This window comes from Trematomus bernacchii, unplaced genomic scaffold (genome assembly GCF_902827165.1).
Source record: "Trematomus bernacchii unplaced genomic scaffold, fTreBer1.1, whole genome shotgun sequence".
NCBI lineage: Eukaryota > Metazoa > Chordata > Actinopteri > Perciformes > Nototheniidae > Trematomus > Trematomus bernacchii.
Genome location: NW_022987593.1, coordinates 9,528,672 through 9,550,524, shown reverse-complemented (window position 1 = coordinate 9,550,524; position 21,853 = coordinate 9,528,672). Strand labels below are relative to the sequence as shown.

Below are 21,853 nucleotides of genomic sequence, written 5' to 3'. Positions count from 1 at the left end.
TTTTCTCTGCTGATTAAACACAACAGAGTGGGATCCAATACCTGCTAATGGTTTGTTGTTATAGGGACAGAAGGAGAAATTACAACATCTATCAGTGTTCGCTGAAACCCTTAGAGTCAAGAGCAGTCTTTCAATAACATCGATTTTTTTTCTTTTAAGGAACATCGAGCGAAATACATTCATCCCACTTTTTTTGCCATTAATATTGATTGATAGATTGATACCACTACACATGAGAGCTGTATCAATCTGCTCATCTAAATCACATCAAGAGATTGAAATGTGCTTTTTTGAAATGGTGAATTTCTTTATTCCTTTCAACCTGAAAAGCCTTTTTTAAATCAAGCATTTCTTAACTGACGATGTGAAATAAAACCATTCATCTCATCTTTTTGTTCCTCAAATGATTGGATTCAAATCTCCCTTATCTTCTCGCCCTCAGTCCCCTTTGGCTTCAGCTCTCCGCTCTCAGTATTTCTTAAAATATCTATAATTTATATTTAAGTGTTTAGATTTACACACATTAGAACAACATTACATTGACTGTGAATTGTGTTGAAGTTGAAATGAATTGTAATATTATAGTCTTACTGATAAATGTGCTGGTATTTTATGGATCAGTAGTTTGATCGTACTTTTCAATAAAGACAAAGTGAACTAAAGTAAGTTATATCGTGGTTTTAAGATTCACCTATTCTTCCAAACGTTCATAATCAGTTCCGAAGCTGCACAGGTTACCGACTTTTGACCTCTGCCCTTATAATGTGGATATATGCTTATAATGTAGATATATATGCTTATAATGTGGATATATGCTTATAATGTAGATATATATGCTTATAATGTGGATATATATGCTTATAATGTAGGTGAAAGCTGTTACTGTAGACGCATCCATGTGTAAGCAAATAGGGAAGAAGAGTAATCCATTTGAACCTTTGTTTAGGTTTCCATTTAGATCAGTCATGACTTGACAAACTTGATCAGACACAATCCGCCTCAGCAGTAAATGCACTTTAAGGCCGACCTTACATGACGCTAATTGGCCGCTTTAGCACACCTTGTTTAGTCACCTGAGCCTCTGCATGCTGATGTACCGTTTAGAGATCGGCCGTGAGAGCATGTCGGGACACTCTGCTGTCTGGCCCATGTGATGATGCAAGACATTTTGGGACAAACACGCAGGGGAGGATGTGCGGCAGCCTCTAGCAAAATCTCTGGGTTACTTCCTCTGGTCTGATTTGTGTTACGTGCAGGCCAGTTGGAGAGAAAATGAGAGAGTAAGGAGAGATATCTTATTCATCATATGAACTAGTCATCAAGGTTTTCTGAGTGTAATTAGAGTTATATATTCATTCTTTATTTCATTTGCTCAGTCCACCTCTTTGATCCTGATAGAAATATCTCTGTTTCATTGAACGCATCACTAGGATAATCTGTACAGACACGTGAACTGTATCAACCTGTGTTAAATGGATTGCCATGGACTTCGGTTCAGGCATTCATGCCACTCAGGATTCATTGTAATAACCCTCTATTGAAGCTCCAAATGCCAGTAAATCCAATGACATTTCCTTTGATAAGAAAATGTTAACATGCTAATTTAAGATATGGAACATGTTAACATATCATCAGCTGTTCATCGAAATGTTAACATTGTTTTTGTGAGCCTTTTTGTACACTAGCATTGCTGTAGACTCTTTTATATTTACTTTTAGCTGTGGTTATTCTCGTTTTTCCATCTATCCTCCTGACTTAATTGGATTCCAGCTTTCTTTCTTCTTTTGTACCCGGAGTGCTTTTGGCTTCCTTCCTCCCTGCACATTATCTAAGTTCCCCTCCAGTCAAAATGGGTTTCTTGCTAGTTGTCTCTTCACTTGGTTTTTTGAGCTTCATTGTGCAGAATGACGTACATTAAATGCATGAGTTTGACATAAAAGGTTTTTTTTAGGACACAAAAATTCTCTACGCTTACCTTAAATCTCAGTTCAAGACGAGGATGAGCAGGATTTTGAAAGCAAGTGATTTTGCAGCACTCACGAGTGGTTTTAAAAGGGGGGGGGACATAGTTTAACTTTTGAAATAAACAATATTTGTATGTTCATATATTCTGGATTTTATAACGAGGTAGTAGATATTTGGACAAGGTCTTTGAGCGTTTTTATGGAGAAAAAAACACATTGAGCACAAATTAGTATTCAAAGCAGACTAGATATTATATTGTAAAAGCTCTTGAGGGGGATCCGTAAATGAAATCATATTAGTGTGCGATGGCTGCAGCGTGTTAGGAATCACACGGCTCCAGCTCTGCAGTGAAACCTTATCCCTGCATTGCCTCTTTGTCTATCAGTATCACGAATCAGCTGCATGTCCATTTATGAGCCTTCACTACTACGAGTAGGGCTGTGCGATTATGGCAAAAATCATAATCACGATTATTTTGGTCAATAATTGATATCACGATTATTAAATACGATTATTCATTGACTTTGAAAACATCCATTTATTGAACTTTTAAATACAAATAATAATTTGAACAGTATCTTTTTAACTGTTGATTTCTCTGAACGTATAATTCAACTGAAAAACCAATACAAAAATAAATTAAAAAATGATACATTTAAATCTACATTTAAATAAATAATATCAAAAATAATAAATACCAATAAACAAGATCAACAAATATTTTGGAGCGCACTTCCACAAGCTACTAAACATATATAAATATGATAAATACAAATAAATTAGATCAAATATGTTGCAGTGCAGTCACAACCTAGCAAAGCAAAATAATCGTTTTTTTCGATTATGTTGTTTTCGTAATTGTGGCAGGCCAAAATCGTAATTGCGATTAAAATACGATTAATTGCACAGCCCTAACTACGAGTGCTCTGTGTGTGACGTAGCAGCCTGTGACGTCCCAGATTACATATAATCTACGCAACTGCTGTTATTTCCCAGCAGCCAACTGCGCATTTTACTCATCCCTTCAAGGTTCACTTCGCACTGCTGTGCCGTTCACCTTGTTGTGTCCTTCCCCTGCAGGGAGGGAGAGAAATGGGAGGGTGGCGAGAGAGAGTGATGGCTGGAGAAACGAGGGGACAGATAATGGGGGACAAAAACAAATCAGCAATGTGAAAAAGCACCGTGACGTTGCTGTTTAGATTTCTTGGCTGTTAGGCGAGATGTGTAACTCACAGCGAGTAGAGGATCAATCACCAGTGCCGCTGTTATTGGCTGTGACATGCTATATAGTCCTTTAGTGTCTCTGAGTGTGTGTGTGTACGTTTTCTTGGCATGCATCTCCCTTCATCACTGCCGTCTCCTCAGCTTGCAGCCCTGAAAGCACAACACTGGCTCTGTCTTTGCTCTCCTCTCTGGTGTCTGGGGTTGAGCGTGCGTTGACAGCAGCCATGGGCAGCGGCATGCACAGCAGTGCTGCTCCACTTACTGAAAACAGCCACCAACAGCCCATTTTTATTCATTCAGTTGCTCTCCCCCTGCCTGGATATACCCATCTCCCCACAGGCACCACTTGACTGAGTTGTTTTTCATCCATTTAGCTTAAGAAATAAGTGACTGACTCCCTGGACTCCCTTCTCTAAGCTAAGGGATTTAGAGATGTGGGACACACAGAGAGGCACACCGATAAATATGGCTGAATTCAGAGGTTTGAATACCGTGTGAAGTGAGTCGTCCTGCGTCACTCGTATTTCCATAGTTTGTTCTCAGAAATACTGCTGCTGCTGCTCTTTTCCATTAAGTCTACACTGGGACTCACATACTCAAAAGTACCAGCAAATGACATGTTTGTGCGACGGAGGTATTACTTTCTACCTACAGGTTTACTTGCTGATTACCGAGTACCTACATTTTGATGCATGTAGGTGTTCATGGGGTAATTATCGAAAGTGCTTAACGGGGCTGTTTCCCTTCCCAAAATAGGCCATGATTCAGAGGCGGAAATGTGAAGCTGTGCGAGGAACAATATGTGGTCGAGTTCAGTCGGAAAATGTCTGGCAACTGGCTCAGGTTTTCTGCTAATGCTTCCATCTTCATCTGTCCATGTGGGCTGAGTGGGCAAGAAGAATTGTGGAGGAGGTAAAAATGTTTGATCATTTATACTGCAGTTATAATCAAATCAAATGTAATGGTGGTTGATAGGAAATGTGATTTTAGCGGTTTTGGTATTTAATGAATGGTTTTAGTCATTCTTCCCAGTTCTAGCTTTTCAATAATGAGGATTTCTAGTATGTATTATAAACTCAATATATTTGGTTTCTGGACACTTGGTAGATTAAAACAAACGATGTGCTATATGACATTTTTCTTAATTTTACCATTTTATTCCCAAGGATTTCAAGCTTCATTGACAACACATTTTAAGATGAATTGAAAACATCATGATGGCTAAACGCAGCCCTGATTTGTAACAACCTGTTTTCAGTTCAGTTTGTTTATCACAATGATTACAGTCAAACTACTGGCCAATTTTAATTCAACTTTGATGACAGGGTGATGCACGGCCACAGGAAGAACCCATTGAACGTCGTAGTAGATCCTGATCAAGGGGGCAGATACACCATTTATTTTGTAATTCCTGATAACATTGAGATATTTAGACACCAGTTTCTTTCGAGTTACAGCCATCAATTAACAGCTTAATGTTGGATGCAAAGCCAAGTAAACCTACTCTGCTCCCTGCATACATGTAATAGTTGTTATATAAATGTCAGTCATTTGTAAGCTTTTTTCTCTCTGTTCAACCTGGTGTGAAACATTAATCACCATCTTGGGTCAGAACATCGGACTAATTCTCTCTGTAGGGAAAATAATAATTGCTAATATCCTCCAGCAGCACCAAAATAGTGACTGTGTCATTAGGCACAGCCATGACTCACTGGTTCATGCTGTTGAAATAAAAAAATACTAATAAGGGCTAAACAAGAAAAAATAAACTTCTCTTTGATGTAACCCTTCTCTCCGTCACTACATCAGCGCAGATGATTCATGAAGCCTGTGTGTCAATGTGAAATGTATTCACCAGTTTCTATCCAGAGGAGCAGTCTGTACATTCGCATCACGTATATATGGATCAGACCAAGTGGTAATGCACATGTAACCGCAGTCACATGGTTTCCCAGGTGTGATGCAGTTCAGTATGTGATTAGACGGCTTGGATGAACACCAGAAGTGTCACTATGTTAGTCTCGTGGTGGCACAGATGCATCTCACACAAAAATGAACACGGACCGCGTCACACGTTGACGGTACGCCGTGTTATTTTACAGGCAAACATCTGATACGAACACCTCTATACAGTATGTCACAGCTCGTGTGTCTTTTTGGTCTGTGAGCATCAGGTTTGACAGAAGAAAAGGATGCACACACACACGACAAAAAAACACAGCACCTGATAATCCAGGTAGCTGTCTCCATGGCAACAAGCTCAAGGATGATTTGAAGACATTGTAGTGATGCGCTGATGCGACTGACAGGAAGTGTGGCTCGCTGCAGGACTCAGACTGTGTGTGTGTGTGTGGGGTTTTTTTTTTGCATTCCTGTCAGAAAATTGAGCTGTTTCACAAGTGAAGACACTTTTTGCTCGGATAAATCATAGAGCACCAATCCTCAGAAAGTCTTACGCTGCATAAACTTGTGCAGCTTATTTCTTATAACATAACCCCCGCACTCACTCTGTCACCAATCACGCTCTGCCCCCGCTATTCTTTAACTCGCTTAATCTTCCTCCCTATTTCAGGATGTTTTAATAGTTTGACATTAGAAGAAAATGACATCCCGGGGAAAGACGAAAGATATAAAAACTGCACAATGTGATTTGTCATTGTTTCACTCGAGGAAAGACTTCACCATGACCTTAGCTTTCATGGATCCTTTAGTCACGCGTCGTGACGTTCCCTGAAAATGTCCCCTCCCTGCAGCCCATCCTCTGAGGGGCTTGTCTGGCCTGGTTGTGTCAGATTTCTGGCCTCTCAAGCCATCTGGTTACATCACAGACTGGAGCGGCACGGTGGCAGAGCTGCAAATATTGTAAGCCAGAGAGAGACAGGGGGAGGACAGGAGCCCACAGGAGTTATGTTTATATATCTGCGCACGTGGACTTGTGCCATGTCTGAAGCTATAAGAGCCAGCGCTCTCAGCTTGTTGCTGCCCATTCTCCATCTCTTCCTCTGCTGCTTCAGTGATGGAGAATCTCTGCATTGCTGAGCCTGACCCTGTCCTGCCTGAGGTCGGACACTGCCTGTCGAGTCTAGATTGAGGGGTGTGTGTGTGTGTGTGCATACAAATATGTTGGTAGAAATATATAAAAAAAACACCAGGCTCGGGGGCAGTTTCATCACACAGGTCATGAGGTTGTTGGAGTTCTCAGCTCTGTAATATCCCATTTATTTATAGCACATGTATCTGTTGACAAACCAGTTTTTGATTGATCTTATTTTAATTTATATGTGCACAGTTTATTTTACTACTTTATGTTACATTTGTAGTTGCACCATTGAGGTATTTGCACTATTGTGAATATGCTTTATGCCTTTGAATCTTGAATATATCCATGAGGAGTTTATCTGAGGCTTCACAGGATGAATAAGAAGTGAAAGCATATTTCTGCTATACAAACATAGTTTCTTTAATACTGAACCTTATATCTATCTTTTCAGTCGTCTAAAAGAAATTAAAATGCACCATTCTTAGATAAAAACATTCAATATGTGTCTGTACTGCCCAGAACTTGACTTGACATTTGAACAAGACAAGAAGACGGTGTTTGTTTAATAGTAAGGGCTCTCTACCTTTGAAATAAATATATTCTGCTATAATAATAGTGTGGCAGTTCTACACACATACACACACACTTCATTCATGTCAGGTCAAACCTCCTTAAGATCATTAACCCTGATGTGAAGTGACACTTGCGTTGTTTTATCTGCGAGCACTGGTGTTGATGCAGTGAGAGGTGAGGCTCACATCAAAGTATAATCATTAATGAAATGGGTTTCTGCTCTATGAAGCACAAGGTCAGGCTGATATGTGTGTGTATGTTGTCGGACATTATCTTAGTAGAGAGCCTGCGACCCGCTGCACACAGACTGATTCACTCTGCACATGCTGACGGGGGAAACCACTTTCTTGTATCAAGTCACTTAGCATGTAATTGAATAAAGAGCAACATCTGATTAGTTCCTTATTATCTCATAAACCTGTGTGTCAGACTACAGTTCAGTGTGCGTACATAATATAATTATATAAGCATTTCCAACAGACACTCAGAAAGGAATCGTACAATTTCTATTCAAAGGGATTTTCTTTCTTTATTGGATCTCTGCAGTGTATGTGCGATATTTAAGATGAAGTTCTTTTGATGATACTTTGGCACGACCTTTAGATAGAGTATTAACTTCATTTCACTTTTGAGCATTGGAGAAATGGATTGACCTTTCTGGAATTTGCAGTGTTTCATATTTTCACATCATCATTTTGCCAAGCGGATTAAAGCTTTTCTAACAAACGTGTTGTGTCTGTTTTGCAGAAAGTGAGTGAGAAAGTCGGAGGGGCAGAAGGAACGAAGCTCGATGACGACTTCACTGAAATGGAGAAGGCAAGTCTGAAATCTTTGCATTATCACTTTGGAAAGAAAACTCACGCTTTATCTTGTTATTAGTTTACAAATCTTGTGGGACTTGTGTGTTTATCACTTGCTGTCATGTTGGAATTACAAGTTATTTGAAGATCAAACGCAAAGAACCATCAGAAAGATTTCTCAGGACATTTAGTAAATCTAAAATATTAATAAATTGCACACATGTTGTTGCTCTTAATGGGGAGTCAACCGTGAATGCTCGCATACATTGATGGCCTACATCACTTTTCCCAAAAAAATCAAAAATCAATTTCTGAGCCATATTATCATTATGCATGAATGTAAATGTGAGTACTTTTGAGCATCACCACATGTCAGTGCATGTGTGTTTAACCACAGACTGTATGGTTATACGTGATGCTGTGTGTGTGTGTGTATCTCAGTGTGCTGCAGAAAGAGAGGCTGAGTGTTGCAGAGCTGCTGGGAGCACTCGAGTCTCGACGCACTAAACAAGAACATCACAGGCAGCTCTCGCTCTGCCCGCCTCTCTCACACTTCAGAACAAAACAACACCTTCTGTTATCTGGTGTTTCTCTCACTGCTACATGCATAAAGGAATTTGTCTCTATTGTCCCACAATGCTTTCAGCCATTACCTGTTTGTGTTTCTACCACCGTCTTTTTAGACAACTGTTACCGCTGCAGCTTGTTTCTGTCTCTACATGTTTTACATTCTGCTTTACAGAAAATGGACACCACCGCTCGGGCAGTGCTGGACATCATGACTAAGACTACTGAGTATCTGCAGCCGAACCCAGGTGATGACAGGCAGGATGACAATGTGATTTAGTGTGTCAGACGTTAGGCTATTCTCCTAAAAGTAATTAATATACTAATACAAGACGATCTAAAAAACATTCCCAAAATACACCATGTACCATTTAAGCAGACACACAGATGTGAGGACTGTTTTTTAACTGTCATATCATTTAATTGAAAACAAGGTATTTTTGGACCCGTGTGATTCAGCTCGGCAGGTGTGATTCACAGATTGAACACATCTTTCACTACGTACGCTTTGTGGTAATTTAACAGCACAACATGCAAAAAGAAAGCCTGTGGCAGAGGGGAAAGGCTGAGTCAGGCACAGTTAAGTAAAGGTGTCAGAGGGAATTGCAGCCTCTGTACACACAGATAACCAGCAGGATAAAGTTAGTTTTACATTCACTTATATTCACATATTCATTTATAGTCTACGTCAGGTTCAAGGTTTGATATAGAGCAGCTTGACTTGTTTGGCACCAATGAGTGTGATCAGACAGAGTTGATTTAAAAGGTTTCCACTGGATGATCAATAGCCTTTTAAACTGTGTCTACAAACTAAATATTTTTCAGACACGAGGTGGCCCATCACATACATTATTCGTATGGATCAAAACACACCGCAGTCAGACTAAGAAATGACTTAAAACATTTTGAATATTTTTTTAGGCATTGTTTTAAAACATGGCCTCAATGTTCTGTTTGAACTTATTCTATCTGACATGTACATAGCTTACTTATTGCTGCATTTGATTTGCACCTGTATATTATGTATAGTATTTCTTACGGTCTCAAGTATATTATATGATTTTCATTTCCAACAACTGCACTGTAGCTCTTATATGACAATAAAGCCTTTGAATCTTAAATCTCCAATTGTTAGAGCAGTGGTGTTTGGTTTCATTAGTGCTCTTTCTCCACAGCCACCAGAGCCAAGATGAGCATGATAAACTCCATGTCCCGTATGCGGGGACAGGAGAAGGGTCCGGGCTACACGCAGACCGAGGCCATCCTGGGAGAGTCCATGCAGCGGTTTGGCCGGGAGCTCGGAGAGGAGTCTAACTTCGGTGAGCAGCAGCACATTAAAGCTCCTCGCAGAGAGAATAACACTCTTTGTTTAGCTTCACTAGAACAAAGTGGCATCACTTTGTTCCCTCAAGGACTCATAACAAAGTTATTAAATATGCATGAGCCCATTGTTTTGACTAGAGTTGTTATTTAGTTCACCAGCGGTGGCATGAAAGAGAAATACCTTCTTCAAAATAGTCTGTGGATTCGAATGAGAGAGTGACTGTAATATATATGTGTTCTGGTTCAGTGTCTAAATGAGTCTTTATTTTTCAGGCGGTGCTCTGATTGAAGCTGGGGAAGCCATGCGTGAGCTTGGAGAGGTGAAGGACGCTCTGGACATCGAGGTCAAGCAGAACTTCATCGATCCGATGCAGAACCTCCACGAAAAGGATCTGAAGGAGATTCAGGTACGGATGCAAAAACAAGCAGTTACCTAAGAAATCTCTTGATCTGTGACTCATGTTTATTTTCTTACTCTCCTCCATTTGCAGCATCACCTGAAGAAAATGGAGGGTCGTCGTCTGGACTTTGACTATAAGAAGAAGCGCCAGGGCAAATGCACAGACGACGAGCTCAAACAGGCCCTAGAGAAATTTGACGACTCCAAGGAGATCGCTGAGCAGAGCATGTTCAACCTGATAGAGAGCGACGTAAGATGTTCTCATCACCTGTCCCTTTCCCCGCAGACTTACTCTACCTTTTGGTTTGTTTTTAGTGTTTTGTTTATTCTGTCAACTGTATGATACACTGTACTATCTACACTTTCTTTTGTTGCTGTGGCAGCATTTATAACCAATTTGTAAAATGACCCATTAATACCCTTTGCTGCCTGCTACATTTTATACACATAGAATAACAACGTAACAAAGCAAGTCATTGTCTTAAAGGCATTGTGACAGTTTTTTGTCCCTAAAACCATTACAATTCTTTGACTTCTTCTGCTACTACTTTAAGAAATATTAGTTTATCCTATATGTGTACAAACAAATCTCACCACAGGGTCGATGAGTTGGTGTTCTGGTGCTTTCTATAATATTACGCATCTTCCTCTGCAGATCAAGTTCTGTCCAGTTGTCATTGAATTGCAGATTGCCTTTTTTCATAAGCATTTAATGGTCTTCTCGTCCACACTGAAATACATATACAATTCCTGTGCAAATATCATCTACTGACAAAGTTCTCGATGCTACCAAATACTTCACAACAGCTGCTCATGAGCGGGGAGATTGTAGTCCTACTGATGAGTTAACTGACAACTTCCACCCAGTATGTGTTAGTAACAGTCAATCAATCAATGACATGTTGATTATATAACCCAAAATCACAACTTAGCCTCGGGGGGGGGGGGGGTGTTACAGTTTGTACAGAATATGACACTGTCTGTCTTGCAACAGACAATGAAAAACTTCTCAAAAGAAACCCAGCAAAATGAAAGAAAGCTCAGTTCGAGTAACAAGAGTCATGCAATAGATGTTCTGTGTAAAGAAAATTCAACATGAAATAATCAATAACCACTTACTTGCTATGCCAGTTTGTCCTGTGTGTTTTTGCTGTTAATTCTCCAAGAACACATTATTTGTATTAATCTGCGTTATAGGACATTTGAGTCAAGGGCTCAGAAACAATCATTACATTACATTCATCAATCCAAAAGTGTTCAAAGCGAATTACGAAATTACAAACTCTGAAGCATGAATCCTGAAGGTACATTACCTATCTATAAACCCAACCAGATGAAGTGCTACTGCAATAGCTTCACTTAAAGCCAAATCCTTTCTAGGTGCTACGTGCAGAAGAGTTTATTTGTATTTATTTAAAGCCAAGATGCAGTGGAAACAGCTGAGTTTTCAGTCTGCGACGGGGTGTGTGCAGACTCTCTGATTTCCTGATCAATGGGGAGCTCGTTCAACTATCCTCCTCACAGGTGATGTGTGCCAGGTGTCATGGCGTCAGTGTGTAACAGTGCTCCTCTCTCACAGATCGAGCAGGTGAGCCAGCTGGCTGCTCTGGTGCACGCTCAGGTGGAGTACCACAGCCGCGCCGCTGAGATCCTCACACAGCTCTCAAGCAAGATCGACGAGCGGTTAGTACTTCCTGTGTCGAAAGTCAATGTACAAGTGAAGTGGATCTCAAATGCAGGAACAGAGCCATTTTATCTTTGCACCCAGAAAGAGAGAATAGCCAACCCTTAAATTCCCTTAGGCATCATCTAAACATCCCCACCATTTAACCATAAAACCCCCTCGTCCTTAACCATTTGCATATCCCCCTTTCACACTTCCTTTTGCCCTCCTGAAATGTAAATCCTTAACATATGTCTCTGTTAAACACATACAAGACTAACAATACAATTTAACAGTGTAAAAGGCAATCTGAGTATAACACTATATGTTTTAAATGATTATATGATAACTTGACACGACAATTCACACCCATTTTCAAATGCTACATTGCCCCAGAAACACACTGTGGTTCATGTTTATCTATATCATTAGTGGCTTGATGGATTCTGTGTTTTTTACTTTACGGCAGGATAAAGGATACTTCTGTCAAACCGAGGAAAGAGTATGCTCCTAAAGCCCGGACGTCTCTGGACTTCTCCATCAGTGAGAACCACAATGGAGGCATCCACAATGCTCGCTCTCCAGGTGAGAACTAGAGGACATTCACTCAGAAAACGGTCAGGGTCCTGTATGGTAATCATACTGTCAGCACTGTCAGGGTACTGTCAACAGCGACTGTGAATCTCATGAGTTGCTGTATCTACTGATGTGAACGACAACAATTTGTGAATGTCTTTTGTCTGTAAAGGATCATTCATTGTCTAGTTTCAATTTATGATCTTCTTTCCTTTAACAACCTTTCTATGTTTTTAATTTGCACCATACATTCTCAAACAAAAGCCAGAACTGGTGTTAGTTGGGGACATTTACACAATATATTTAACCAGTACAACATATTCATAATTTCCACTGATATATGTTGGTCTATGTGACTTTAGTTTCTTAATATCACTCTACTGAAATACAACCTTTCCACTTGAAGTTTCAAAATAAATGCCTTCCAGGAAAAATAAATGATTATGTGCGAGAAGCCTTTTAATGTCAAAATGCTGTGTAGTGTGGATAAACAGCTCGCGGTTTGAATAATTAATAAAAGACACAAAAAGAGAAAGGTGTCTTACTAAAATATGATCAGATATAGTTGAACTTTGATCGACACATTGAGTTCATGTTTTTCTAAGAGACAGAGTCGCCTAATAACAAGTATTAGTATGGACAGACATAAATACACAACACAATGATAGACATTATTTTAAAGGCTTAAACTAGTGCTCCAACATATTGTACGTGATAGGCTAAGGGGCGGGAAATCTCTAAGCGGTTGACCACTCACAACAGAGCCGGCCAGCTAACCAATCAGACTGGGCACAGTATTCGAAAAATAAAGACCTCTTTGAACATTAAAGCATGTCAACATGTCACAGCAGAGGCACAATATGCACAAATGAATCTGAAAATGAGTATAATAGGGCCCCTTCAATCTTAAAGGGGACCTATCATGCAAAATGCACTTTTGTACGTCTTTTATACATGAATATGTGTCCCCGGTGTTCCAGGGAACTCACCAAGTGTCAGAAAACACAACCCTCTCTATTTTCCTCCATACCCAAATCTCTAAAAAAGGGGCTGCAACGTATCTGATAAAAACTGATCCAGATTTGAACACTGTCCTGACGTCAGGACGGTGGCGCTACGGCTATTGGGCCAACTCCACCAATCAGGAGGAGACAGCCACGGCCATTGCCGTTCGAAAGCGCTGGAGACGCTGTAGTACATATGACAGGCCTCTAGATGGTGCTGTTCTCACAGAATCAGCCCTTGCAAAAACAGAGCTAAAAAATGTCAAATTGAGCAAAATGAGGCATGGCTAAAATGCATGATCTGTTTGGTATTTTGAAAAAAAAAAAGTATAAATATGCCTTATATAGGTATGGTCCTACACTATATTATTCAAATATAGCATGATAGGTCCACTTTAAAGAAGAAATTGCAAGTGTTTTTTAGTAGCCTTAAAGAAACATAATTGGTTTCCATACAAATATCTTGTAAAACAGGATACTAGTTATCTGCTCTCCACATTAGGGATAAATGAAAAAGGCAAATATTTGAGAGTTTATGGTGATTCCTAATCGTATCTTTTTTTCCTCAGCTCTTTCCGTTCCCACCATTTCATTAATTCCTTTTCTGAACGTAATATCCATCAATCCAGAACTAATTACTGCTACTCTGCGCGCTTGTCTTTTCCCTTTGTGATTGTGTTTAATCTCCCAGGGCCGAGGTCTCCAGGTGAGCCAGGTCAAACTTATCTGTCAACATGTTTTCTGTCTGTGTGATCATACATTTCATTTACACTTGAAACTCAATATGTCTACTGCTTATTTCTCCCCTCCTCCCTCTTGTGTTGTTTCCTCTTCCCTCTTTTACAGCAGTATCTCCAGGTGAGACAAAAATGAATCCCTGGAGAGATATAACAATATCTCCTCCGTCACTTCGTCGTTTCTGTGTCCATCTCTCATTGTTACAAATGGTACAAATTAACAGCAGAAAAACAAGTGCCGTCCGCTCGCCGCACAAAGAGGGCTCGACCTACAGAAACAATGAAAAGCTTTACCGGCGGACGAGCATTTGCAGTTTCTGTTTTGTTCTCTTGTCAGTTTTCTGATCCGTCCTACCCTCCTGTTTCTTTGTCAGTCCGCCTTCTCTGCCAAGTCATCGTCAAACGTGTATTTCTTCTTGTTTTGTTTGACCTTTTCCTTTCTCCGCCTGCTGTACTTACCCATCATTTCATCACTTACCCATCGAAAAAAGAAACTTAAAGCTTCTGCACTTATTTCACCTTTTCTTTTTTCTTCACCCTTTGCAGCAAGATCTCCAGGTGAGCAAAGGGGACTTGGAAAGGGATGCAAAATCTCACTCTCCACATTATTGTTATCCTTCCTTAAATGGACTTTTGTGGAAGTGTATTTTTGTCTGCATTTCTGTTTCTGTCTAACGCCTGGTTTCTCTTTTGACCCTTTTTTCTTTCAAATTGTTCATCTTTCTCTTATTTTTAAAGGAATAGCACAGCATTTTGGGATGTGTGAATTGTATTTTTAAACATGGTTTGGTACAGATTAAACAAAAAAAATGTAACGTGAGCCTTAGAGGTGCTGGTAGGTGGGATTAGTTACCGTTGGACGAAGCCAGGCTATCATCCAACGCATGGTACTTAAGCTTTGTTGAGAACCGTTGAAGTTGCTGTTTGCCACAAAGGGCAATAGAGTCTATTCGACTTAAAACACAAACTTCATCAAGCAATAAACACTTTATATAATACAAATGTAGTCTCTGTGACGTCACCCATAGACATGCCGTAGTGAAGCAAAAAGTGGGCCTCTCCGGTCGTCGCCATCTTTGCCGTGATGCCTTCGTGTACTTCCCGGACACAATCACAAAATGGTGATATTGAGATAGGGCCGTGTCACACAACAGCGCAGACAGCAAGCTATTAGGCGGCACCCAGCTGTAACTCAAAGCAGAAACGCCGCTAATAAAGCATACATTTAAGACCTAATGAGATGAGTTATATCAAAAATGCCATTACATGTAGATGACATAAATTGGAAAGTTAGCTATAGAGATCAAAACTGTTTTCGTACCATGCTTAAACATGTTATATCTGCTGTAAAGTTGGCCATTTTACATGGAGGTCTAATAGAAATTGCTTCCTTTAGGACACAGCCTCAAATGGCCGCTCGAGTAACTGCAGTTTTTGGCACTTCCACATTGGCTTTAATGCATAACCCTGGAGGTTGCTGTTTGGAAATGATACAGAGGTGATGTTAATGCTTTATCAAAACAGCTTGGTGGAAATATGCTTCGGTTTTCCTAGAAACAAGGAAGGCAATAAGTCTTGTTAATTGTCCGACCTCCATTAAAAAGGGCATAGTCGCTTCAATGCACCTACATTACAGTATATAAGACATGTTTCCTCCCGTTTCCAGACGTAATGCTAAGCTTACCGGGCGTAAAAGGCGTATTCCTGAAAATGTAGAACTATTCCTTTAAAAATTGGATGCCTCATTGATATATTGCGGTCACTGATAGTCATGCTTTGTGTCTCCTTTGCTTTGTCTCCTCCACTTCTTCCCTTTCCCTCTTTCAGCCAGGTCTCCAGGTGAGCCTTTCTAAAGCAATCCTTATATCTCTAATCTGCATGCGGCACCGTATCTCTTGCCTCTATCCTGTGATCTAACTTTGATTTTCTTCTCCTTATCTCCAGCCCCGCTGGACCAGCCCTGCTGTCGTGCACTGTACGATTTTGACCCCGAGAACGAAGGTGAGCTAGGCTTCAAGGAAGGCGATATCATCACCCTGACCAATAAGATCGATGACAACTGGTACGAGGGGATGCTGCACGGCAACTCCGGGTTCTTCCCCATCAACTATGTGGACATCCTGGTGCCGCTGCCCCACTAAGACGTCACTGCTACCAGCTGTATCTGCAACGATGGCGAAAAAGATCCTTGATCTCCAGATCTCCAGTCCTCCCCTCTCTAAGTATTCCCACTAACCTTTTTCCCTTAACATTCCTACCAACATCCTGTACTCCACCTAAAGGAGTCAAAACAGCAACAACACAAAAACGAACGAGTATTGGCGAAGTATTAAAGCAAGTATGCACCGATTGAGCGTAAAAACTTTAAGTGAGGAAACATCTGCGTTTATGTCGTTGCTTCCCCCGTATCCCAGGAGGTGCGTTCAGGCTCACGGAGTCGTTTTATCCATTTCTGTCCCGGCTTTTGTCTCGGTTTGAGTTGGCTGTCAGTCCGTCATGATATCCAGTTTCAAAATCACAATTTTCTCTCATTCACTGTACTTTGTGGAAACCTCTTCAGTAGATAGATACTTTTCTCTCACATACTAAGAAAAAAAAAAAGGTCCACGTGCTTCATGTTTGTTAGAGACTTTAGGTCAAAGCATGGTTTCAAGTGTTTAACGTTTTATCTTACGAAAAAATATGTTGAGCTCATTTTGTTCTGTTTTGAGCAGTCCTCTTTTTAATGGTAGTCGTCTTTCGGCATCCACATGATGTCCTCCATATTAACCATACAGAGTTTTGACAAAGGTTGTAGACTACATTTATCTAGTTGATAACTAACAACCAAGATTACCTATCGTATTTTTATTTTTGAAAATATTAACATGTGCACGTAATTGGTTATATGTGATTTAGATACCAAAGTTACCTGCTAAAACCAGAGTCAACGCCAATTTTAGCTTCAGGATTCCCAGACCGCGAGATGTCGGTGAATCTGTTCGCGACGCCGCATGGTGAAGCTTCGCAATCTCTAGTTCTTTGGTATTTTTATCAGGAGGGAAAGCTGTATTCTTGAGTATGTGACATTACCTATCTGAGCCAGTGATTAGTGGAGTGATGACATGATTTGCAAAAACACAAGTTGTGAAGTTTAAACAGTTTGAAGTGATGTAAGAAAACTATGGTGCATAAGTTTCAAATCCTCCAACGTGTATTTTATCAGCAGCTTGTGTGAAAAATGGTCGGTGTATTGTGATATAATAACTTATAGGACTTAACTGCTCGTTGGGGCAACTGTTTCTTCTGCAGATGAAGACGTAGCTCTTTTTACTGCATCCCTACTACTCCCGATAGTGTTCTGTAGTTTAGCAGTCTATGAGCCAACGATTAGGACAAAACTAGACAGGAGTGCACAAACGTCTGAACAGAATGAGAAATAATTTATTTTTGTCTTGTTGGACATTTTTTTATTAATTGGAATGATGCAACTTACACTAAAACCTCCTTTCTGCAACATAATAACAACTTAAAGCCGCTGGTTAACCCTTTTCATGTCTTGTTAGACCTCTGAAAAACTGCAAGATTATAAACATTGTGTTTCCCCTCACCGGCTTTATGGGTGTGTGCAGTATTGTGTGGGATTTTCTCTCCCCTTCTTTAAGATAATCTAAAACACTCAGTTATTACAGTACATGTTATAGTCAGAGCAGAGAGGTGCTGTTGTGCACACGTCATCCCCCAGGGATTTGTTTCCTGCAATATCTACAATGTATTAACCCTTCTGCAGCGTAATCTGTGCAGAAGTAAACAATATTTTCTCACCCATCTTGTAGTAATGTAGTCTGTGTGCTTTGGGGGAGGGGTTTGGTAAATGTTATGCACAGGGACGGGGTTTCAGAGGACCTCGAATGCTGAGGTGTTTAAGATATACTGTTTCTGACAGTGTTCCACATTAAAACAAACATGGATGTCTCTTTAATCAAAAGACCAGTTCATTATATTCAGTAGGATTACACTAAACGAACTAAAACCCATATTAAGTGTTGTTTTTTTAAGGGAAGCACAACATTAACAGACAGTATATTTGTTGGCAGGGGAAGAATAACAGTTTAAAGGTCATGTATTTATTTATTTATTTTTTAAAAGGCGAAACAATTCCTTCCTTCTTTATCTCTCTCACTTTTTTTTAACAATCGTGTGTATCTTTGCCCTCAATGAGGACTGTACAGCTTTTCTGTGTTTTGTTTTCACCTTGTGTGTATAGTCGCGCATCTACAGTAACGTATCTTATTTTTGTAACTGTGACAAAAGTATACACATACAGTATAGATGTATATATACAGTATATTATCCAAAAGCAATGTGAAAGGAGGGATTCTCTGTGCTGCACATGATTGTCTTTGGATTGTTTTTTGTTTTATTTGTTGGTTTTCTGTTTTGTTTTATTTTATTCTTGCACTGGATTCTAAGACTGTATGCTTGATGTAAAGAAAACAATGTGATAAGTCAATGTAATTTATTCAAATAAATACGAAGAAATGGTTATTGCTCCGACCCCTTTCTGTTCACACACCTCTAGATATTAGCTAAAAAAATATGTTTCAGGCAGAAATCTGTTATGAAGATTACTAATAATTTAACTTCTTGCTAAATGTAAAACTCATTTCCTTAACGTCTATTTTACATCAATACTTTCTCTGGCTGTTGTTTCCTGAATATGGAGAACACACAGCGGGGACTTGCTCAGCATGCAGGGAAGAACATAGATGCATTATTAATTTTTCTGGTGGATTCTTTCATGTATTCTTGCTAGAATCCACACAGCATAAAAAATAGGTCGGGTAAGAAAATCTCCTTAGTACCTCAGTAGTACGATTGAGATGTCGTATTAATCCTGCAACATTATCAAAGTCACGACGAGAGCAAGTGAAAGGCTCCAAAAGATATCAGACGTGCACGTGTAAGCTGGGAAATACATTGTAAACATTGGAAATGTTCTGTACAAATAATCAATTATAATAGGGTATGGTCTAAAGTGAAATAAAATACATTCATAAGACTCTTTAAGAAAACTAAATTAACGAGTTTTCAATAAAAAAGGGATGATTTTTGAAGAAATAGAAAATAGAAAGCGGACTAAAATCCAGTTGAAAGAGGTGTCGTGCTCGTCCTGCGTAGTATCAGGCCTAACATGCTGCATTGACTTGGAGTCACTGCGTCACATGACATTGAAGCTTTTGAAAAAAAGAGACGTTTCAACTAAGAACACCCGAGTTTCAAAAACACTGATCATATAAAATGTTTTTAAAAAGCCCAAAATCCAGTGTAGTATTAATATAAACTTTGGATTGGTAGTCACTTGGTCACATGACGTGGAAACTATTGAAAATAAATTAGACTTTTCAACAAACATTTTTTACATGTTTGGACTACATCCATATGACATACAATCTTGTGAAAAAAATGTATTTCTATAAAAACTTGTGTTAAATCAATTAATGTCACATCCTTAAGGCATATTCACTAATATGAGCAAGATAGGTTATACTTCCCTGTGCCTAACATCACACGGAAATGTTGAAAAATAATATTGGTTTTGTGTCATTTGAACATCCAACCTTAAACAAAATTCACAAGGTGAAACACCCAAAGAAATATCGGTGCAGAGCCATCTTAAAAAAATGTGATAATAACATATTCTTCCTCTCTCGTCATCTGACAGGAGGATAAACTAGTTTAGATAACGACTGACAGTTAACATCAGAGATAGTGTGACACCTCGTGGTCCCCACCCTGTACTCTGTAACCACCTGTCATTGTGGCTACACCCTCTCTTTGTGCACACTGTTTAACCCCCACTCTTCCCTACAATAACACACACACACACACACACACACACACACACACACACACACACACACACACACACACACACACACACACACACACACACACACACACACACACACACACACACACACACACACACACACACACACACACACACACACACACACACACACACACACACACACACACACACACACACACACACACACTAACACACACACACTGTCACTGTTCCCGCAGAGGGGGGGTCTGGTGTAGCATCGTGCAGAGGAATCAGCTCGGTCTTTTGAACAGCATCAGAGCATGTCGCTGTTACAGCCACACACCCAGTGGCAGATCGCTCCACTGATAACTGCAAATATGGACACAGCCTGCACTTTGTTGGACATGTTACAGGTTAGATAAGTCCACAAACACTTGTGCCAACCACAAGATACAGTGACAGCCTATAATCATTATGTGTACAGGTGGATATTGTGAATCTAGGGCGTCTCCTTTTTAATGTTGAGACTGAAACGGTGCCATCTCTCTGCAGGAGACTCTCACCCTGCTGCTGAGGGAAACTAGAAGACAAGCGACCTCTAGTGGTGAGAAATATGTACTGTGGAGCTTATATGGGAAACTGGTCTTGTTTTGCAGTAACACATACTGATAATAAGTGGTTATAAGCTTTTTCTGTTTCCTAATTATGAAGTATAACTTATCTTATAAATGTATTTGTGTTGTGTCACAGGAAATGCTAACAATATTACCATGAAATGTCAAAAAAAAGGTGAGCAATACGATACGATAATACTTCATAGATAGATCAAGTCTGACATTTTTCACAGCAGCAACATCATTATAAGACTATATTCAAGACAAGATACAAGGAAACATTTCACATAATATCACAATCACTCAAGAAGGAGGAAAACAAGATCTTAAAAATTACACATTTTACACATAATAATAAACTTAGTAGGAGCCTGTGACCTAAGATTTTCATAGACATAACTACACTGTAGCTATGTACGTATGACAAATAAAAGCCTTGAACCTTGAACTTCATTTATATAGCACCTTTCAAACAGAGTTACAAAGAGCTTTCACTTGAAAACAGAATACCACTAAAACACACAGAATGGAGTATATTAAAAACCTCTTTGTAAAAGCAAATATACTTGTGACCTGTATTACAAGAAACATCTGTCCTGTATCTCTCCCTACTTATTTACCTTGTCAATCATCTCCGACAAAAACAAACTAACCAGCATCTAAAATACCTCCCTTCCCACACCCAGTCTATCAGATATGAACTTGATAGCCATCACAAACTGAGTACTCACAGTATCAAATGATACCAACGATCACCCCTTAAATAAACGATCCAAAGAAAGAAGAGCACGCTTCAGCAGGAGTTTTGTTCTGTCTGTGATAGTATGCCTGAACAACCTGATATTAATTGATGTAGCACAAACAGGGATATTGCCTTTCAAGTGTCTTAACCTGGCGTTTACACTAACCACAATGCAATTTGACCAATGCGAGTAGCAGCTAAAGTAGAAAGTGAAGTCACTTGAGGCAATTTATCAGACTCTCTACCTCTGGAGCATAAAAGGCTTTATATAACTAAATAGATAGTTCAAAAGGCTAAATGGTTTCTGTATCCTGGTGGAAGCAGGCATTTGACTGGCTGCTTAGAATGGGTGTAATAACAGTGAAATAAGGGTGTAATATTGGTGTAATATGGGTCTAATTACAGTGTCATATGGGTATTATAACGGTGTAACGTTGGTGTGACATTGGTTTTATAACGGTGTAATACGGGATGGAGTAATGTGGGTGTAATAGGGGTATATTAAGATAGGATATAAGATAAGATGTACTTTATTGATCCACAATTGGGAAATGTTTTCGTTATAGCAGCATATAAAACAGGGCATTGCACGTCATTTGAAAATAAAAAGAGTAGAAAATAAACAATTATAAAATAGAAACATTTCAAAATAGAAATTAAACAGGAGTAAAACATTTACAAGTTGAACGTGAAGATAAGAATCTGTAAACTATCTGAGAAATAAAATACTACTGAAGGGCCAAATTACAGCTAACACAATATAAAAGTATCACCTATCACTCTTGACATCGACTAGTCAACTAATCGTCT

The 21,853-nt window shown here is 39.5% G+C and overlaps 1 protein-coding gene across 8 annotated transcripts in view; it reads left to right on the top strand.

Moving 5' to 3' along the window:
- Nucleotides 1-18,399, top strand: part of sh3gl2a (SH3 domain containing GRB2 like 2a, endophilin A1) — a 45,147-nt gene extending 26,748 nt beyond the window's left edge. Inside the window, exons 2-13 of one of the 8 annotated variants that reach the window (XM_034130418.1) lie at nucleotides 7,550-7,618; nucleotides 8,345-8,417; nucleotides 9,345-9,488; nucleotides 9,766-9,899; nucleotides 9,984-10,142; nucleotides 11,472-11,575; nucleotides 12,025-12,140; nucleotides 13,827-13,841; nucleotides 13,982-13,993; nucleotides 14,419-14,430; nucleotides 15,700-15,711; nucleotides 15,817-18,399. In XM_034130418.1, the coding sequence (XP_033986309.1) occupies nucleotides 7,550-7,618; nucleotides 8,345-8,417; nucleotides 9,345-9,488; nucleotides 9,766-9,899; nucleotides 9,984-10,142; nucleotides 11,472-11,575; nucleotides 12,025-12,140; nucleotides 13,827-13,841; nucleotides 13,982-13,993; nucleotides 14,419-14,430; nucleotides 15,700-15,711; nucleotides 15,817-16,013 (1,047 nt within the window). In that variant the 3' untranslated portion in view covers nucleotides 16,014-18,399. The remainder of the gene's footprint in view (nucleotides 1-7,549; nucleotides 7,619-8,344; nucleotides 8,418-9,344; nucleotides 9,489-9,765; nucleotides 9,900-9,983; nucleotides 10,143-11,471; nucleotides 11,576-12,024; nucleotides 12,141-13,826; nucleotides 13,842-13,981; nucleotides 13,994-14,418; nucleotides 14,431-15,699; nucleotides 15,712-15,816) is intronic. The other 7 variants (XM_034130422.1, XM_034130421.1, XM_034130419.1 and 4 more) reach the window with 7 other exon arrangements.
- The last annotated feature ends 3,454 nt before the right edge of the window (nucleotides 18,400-21,853 follow it).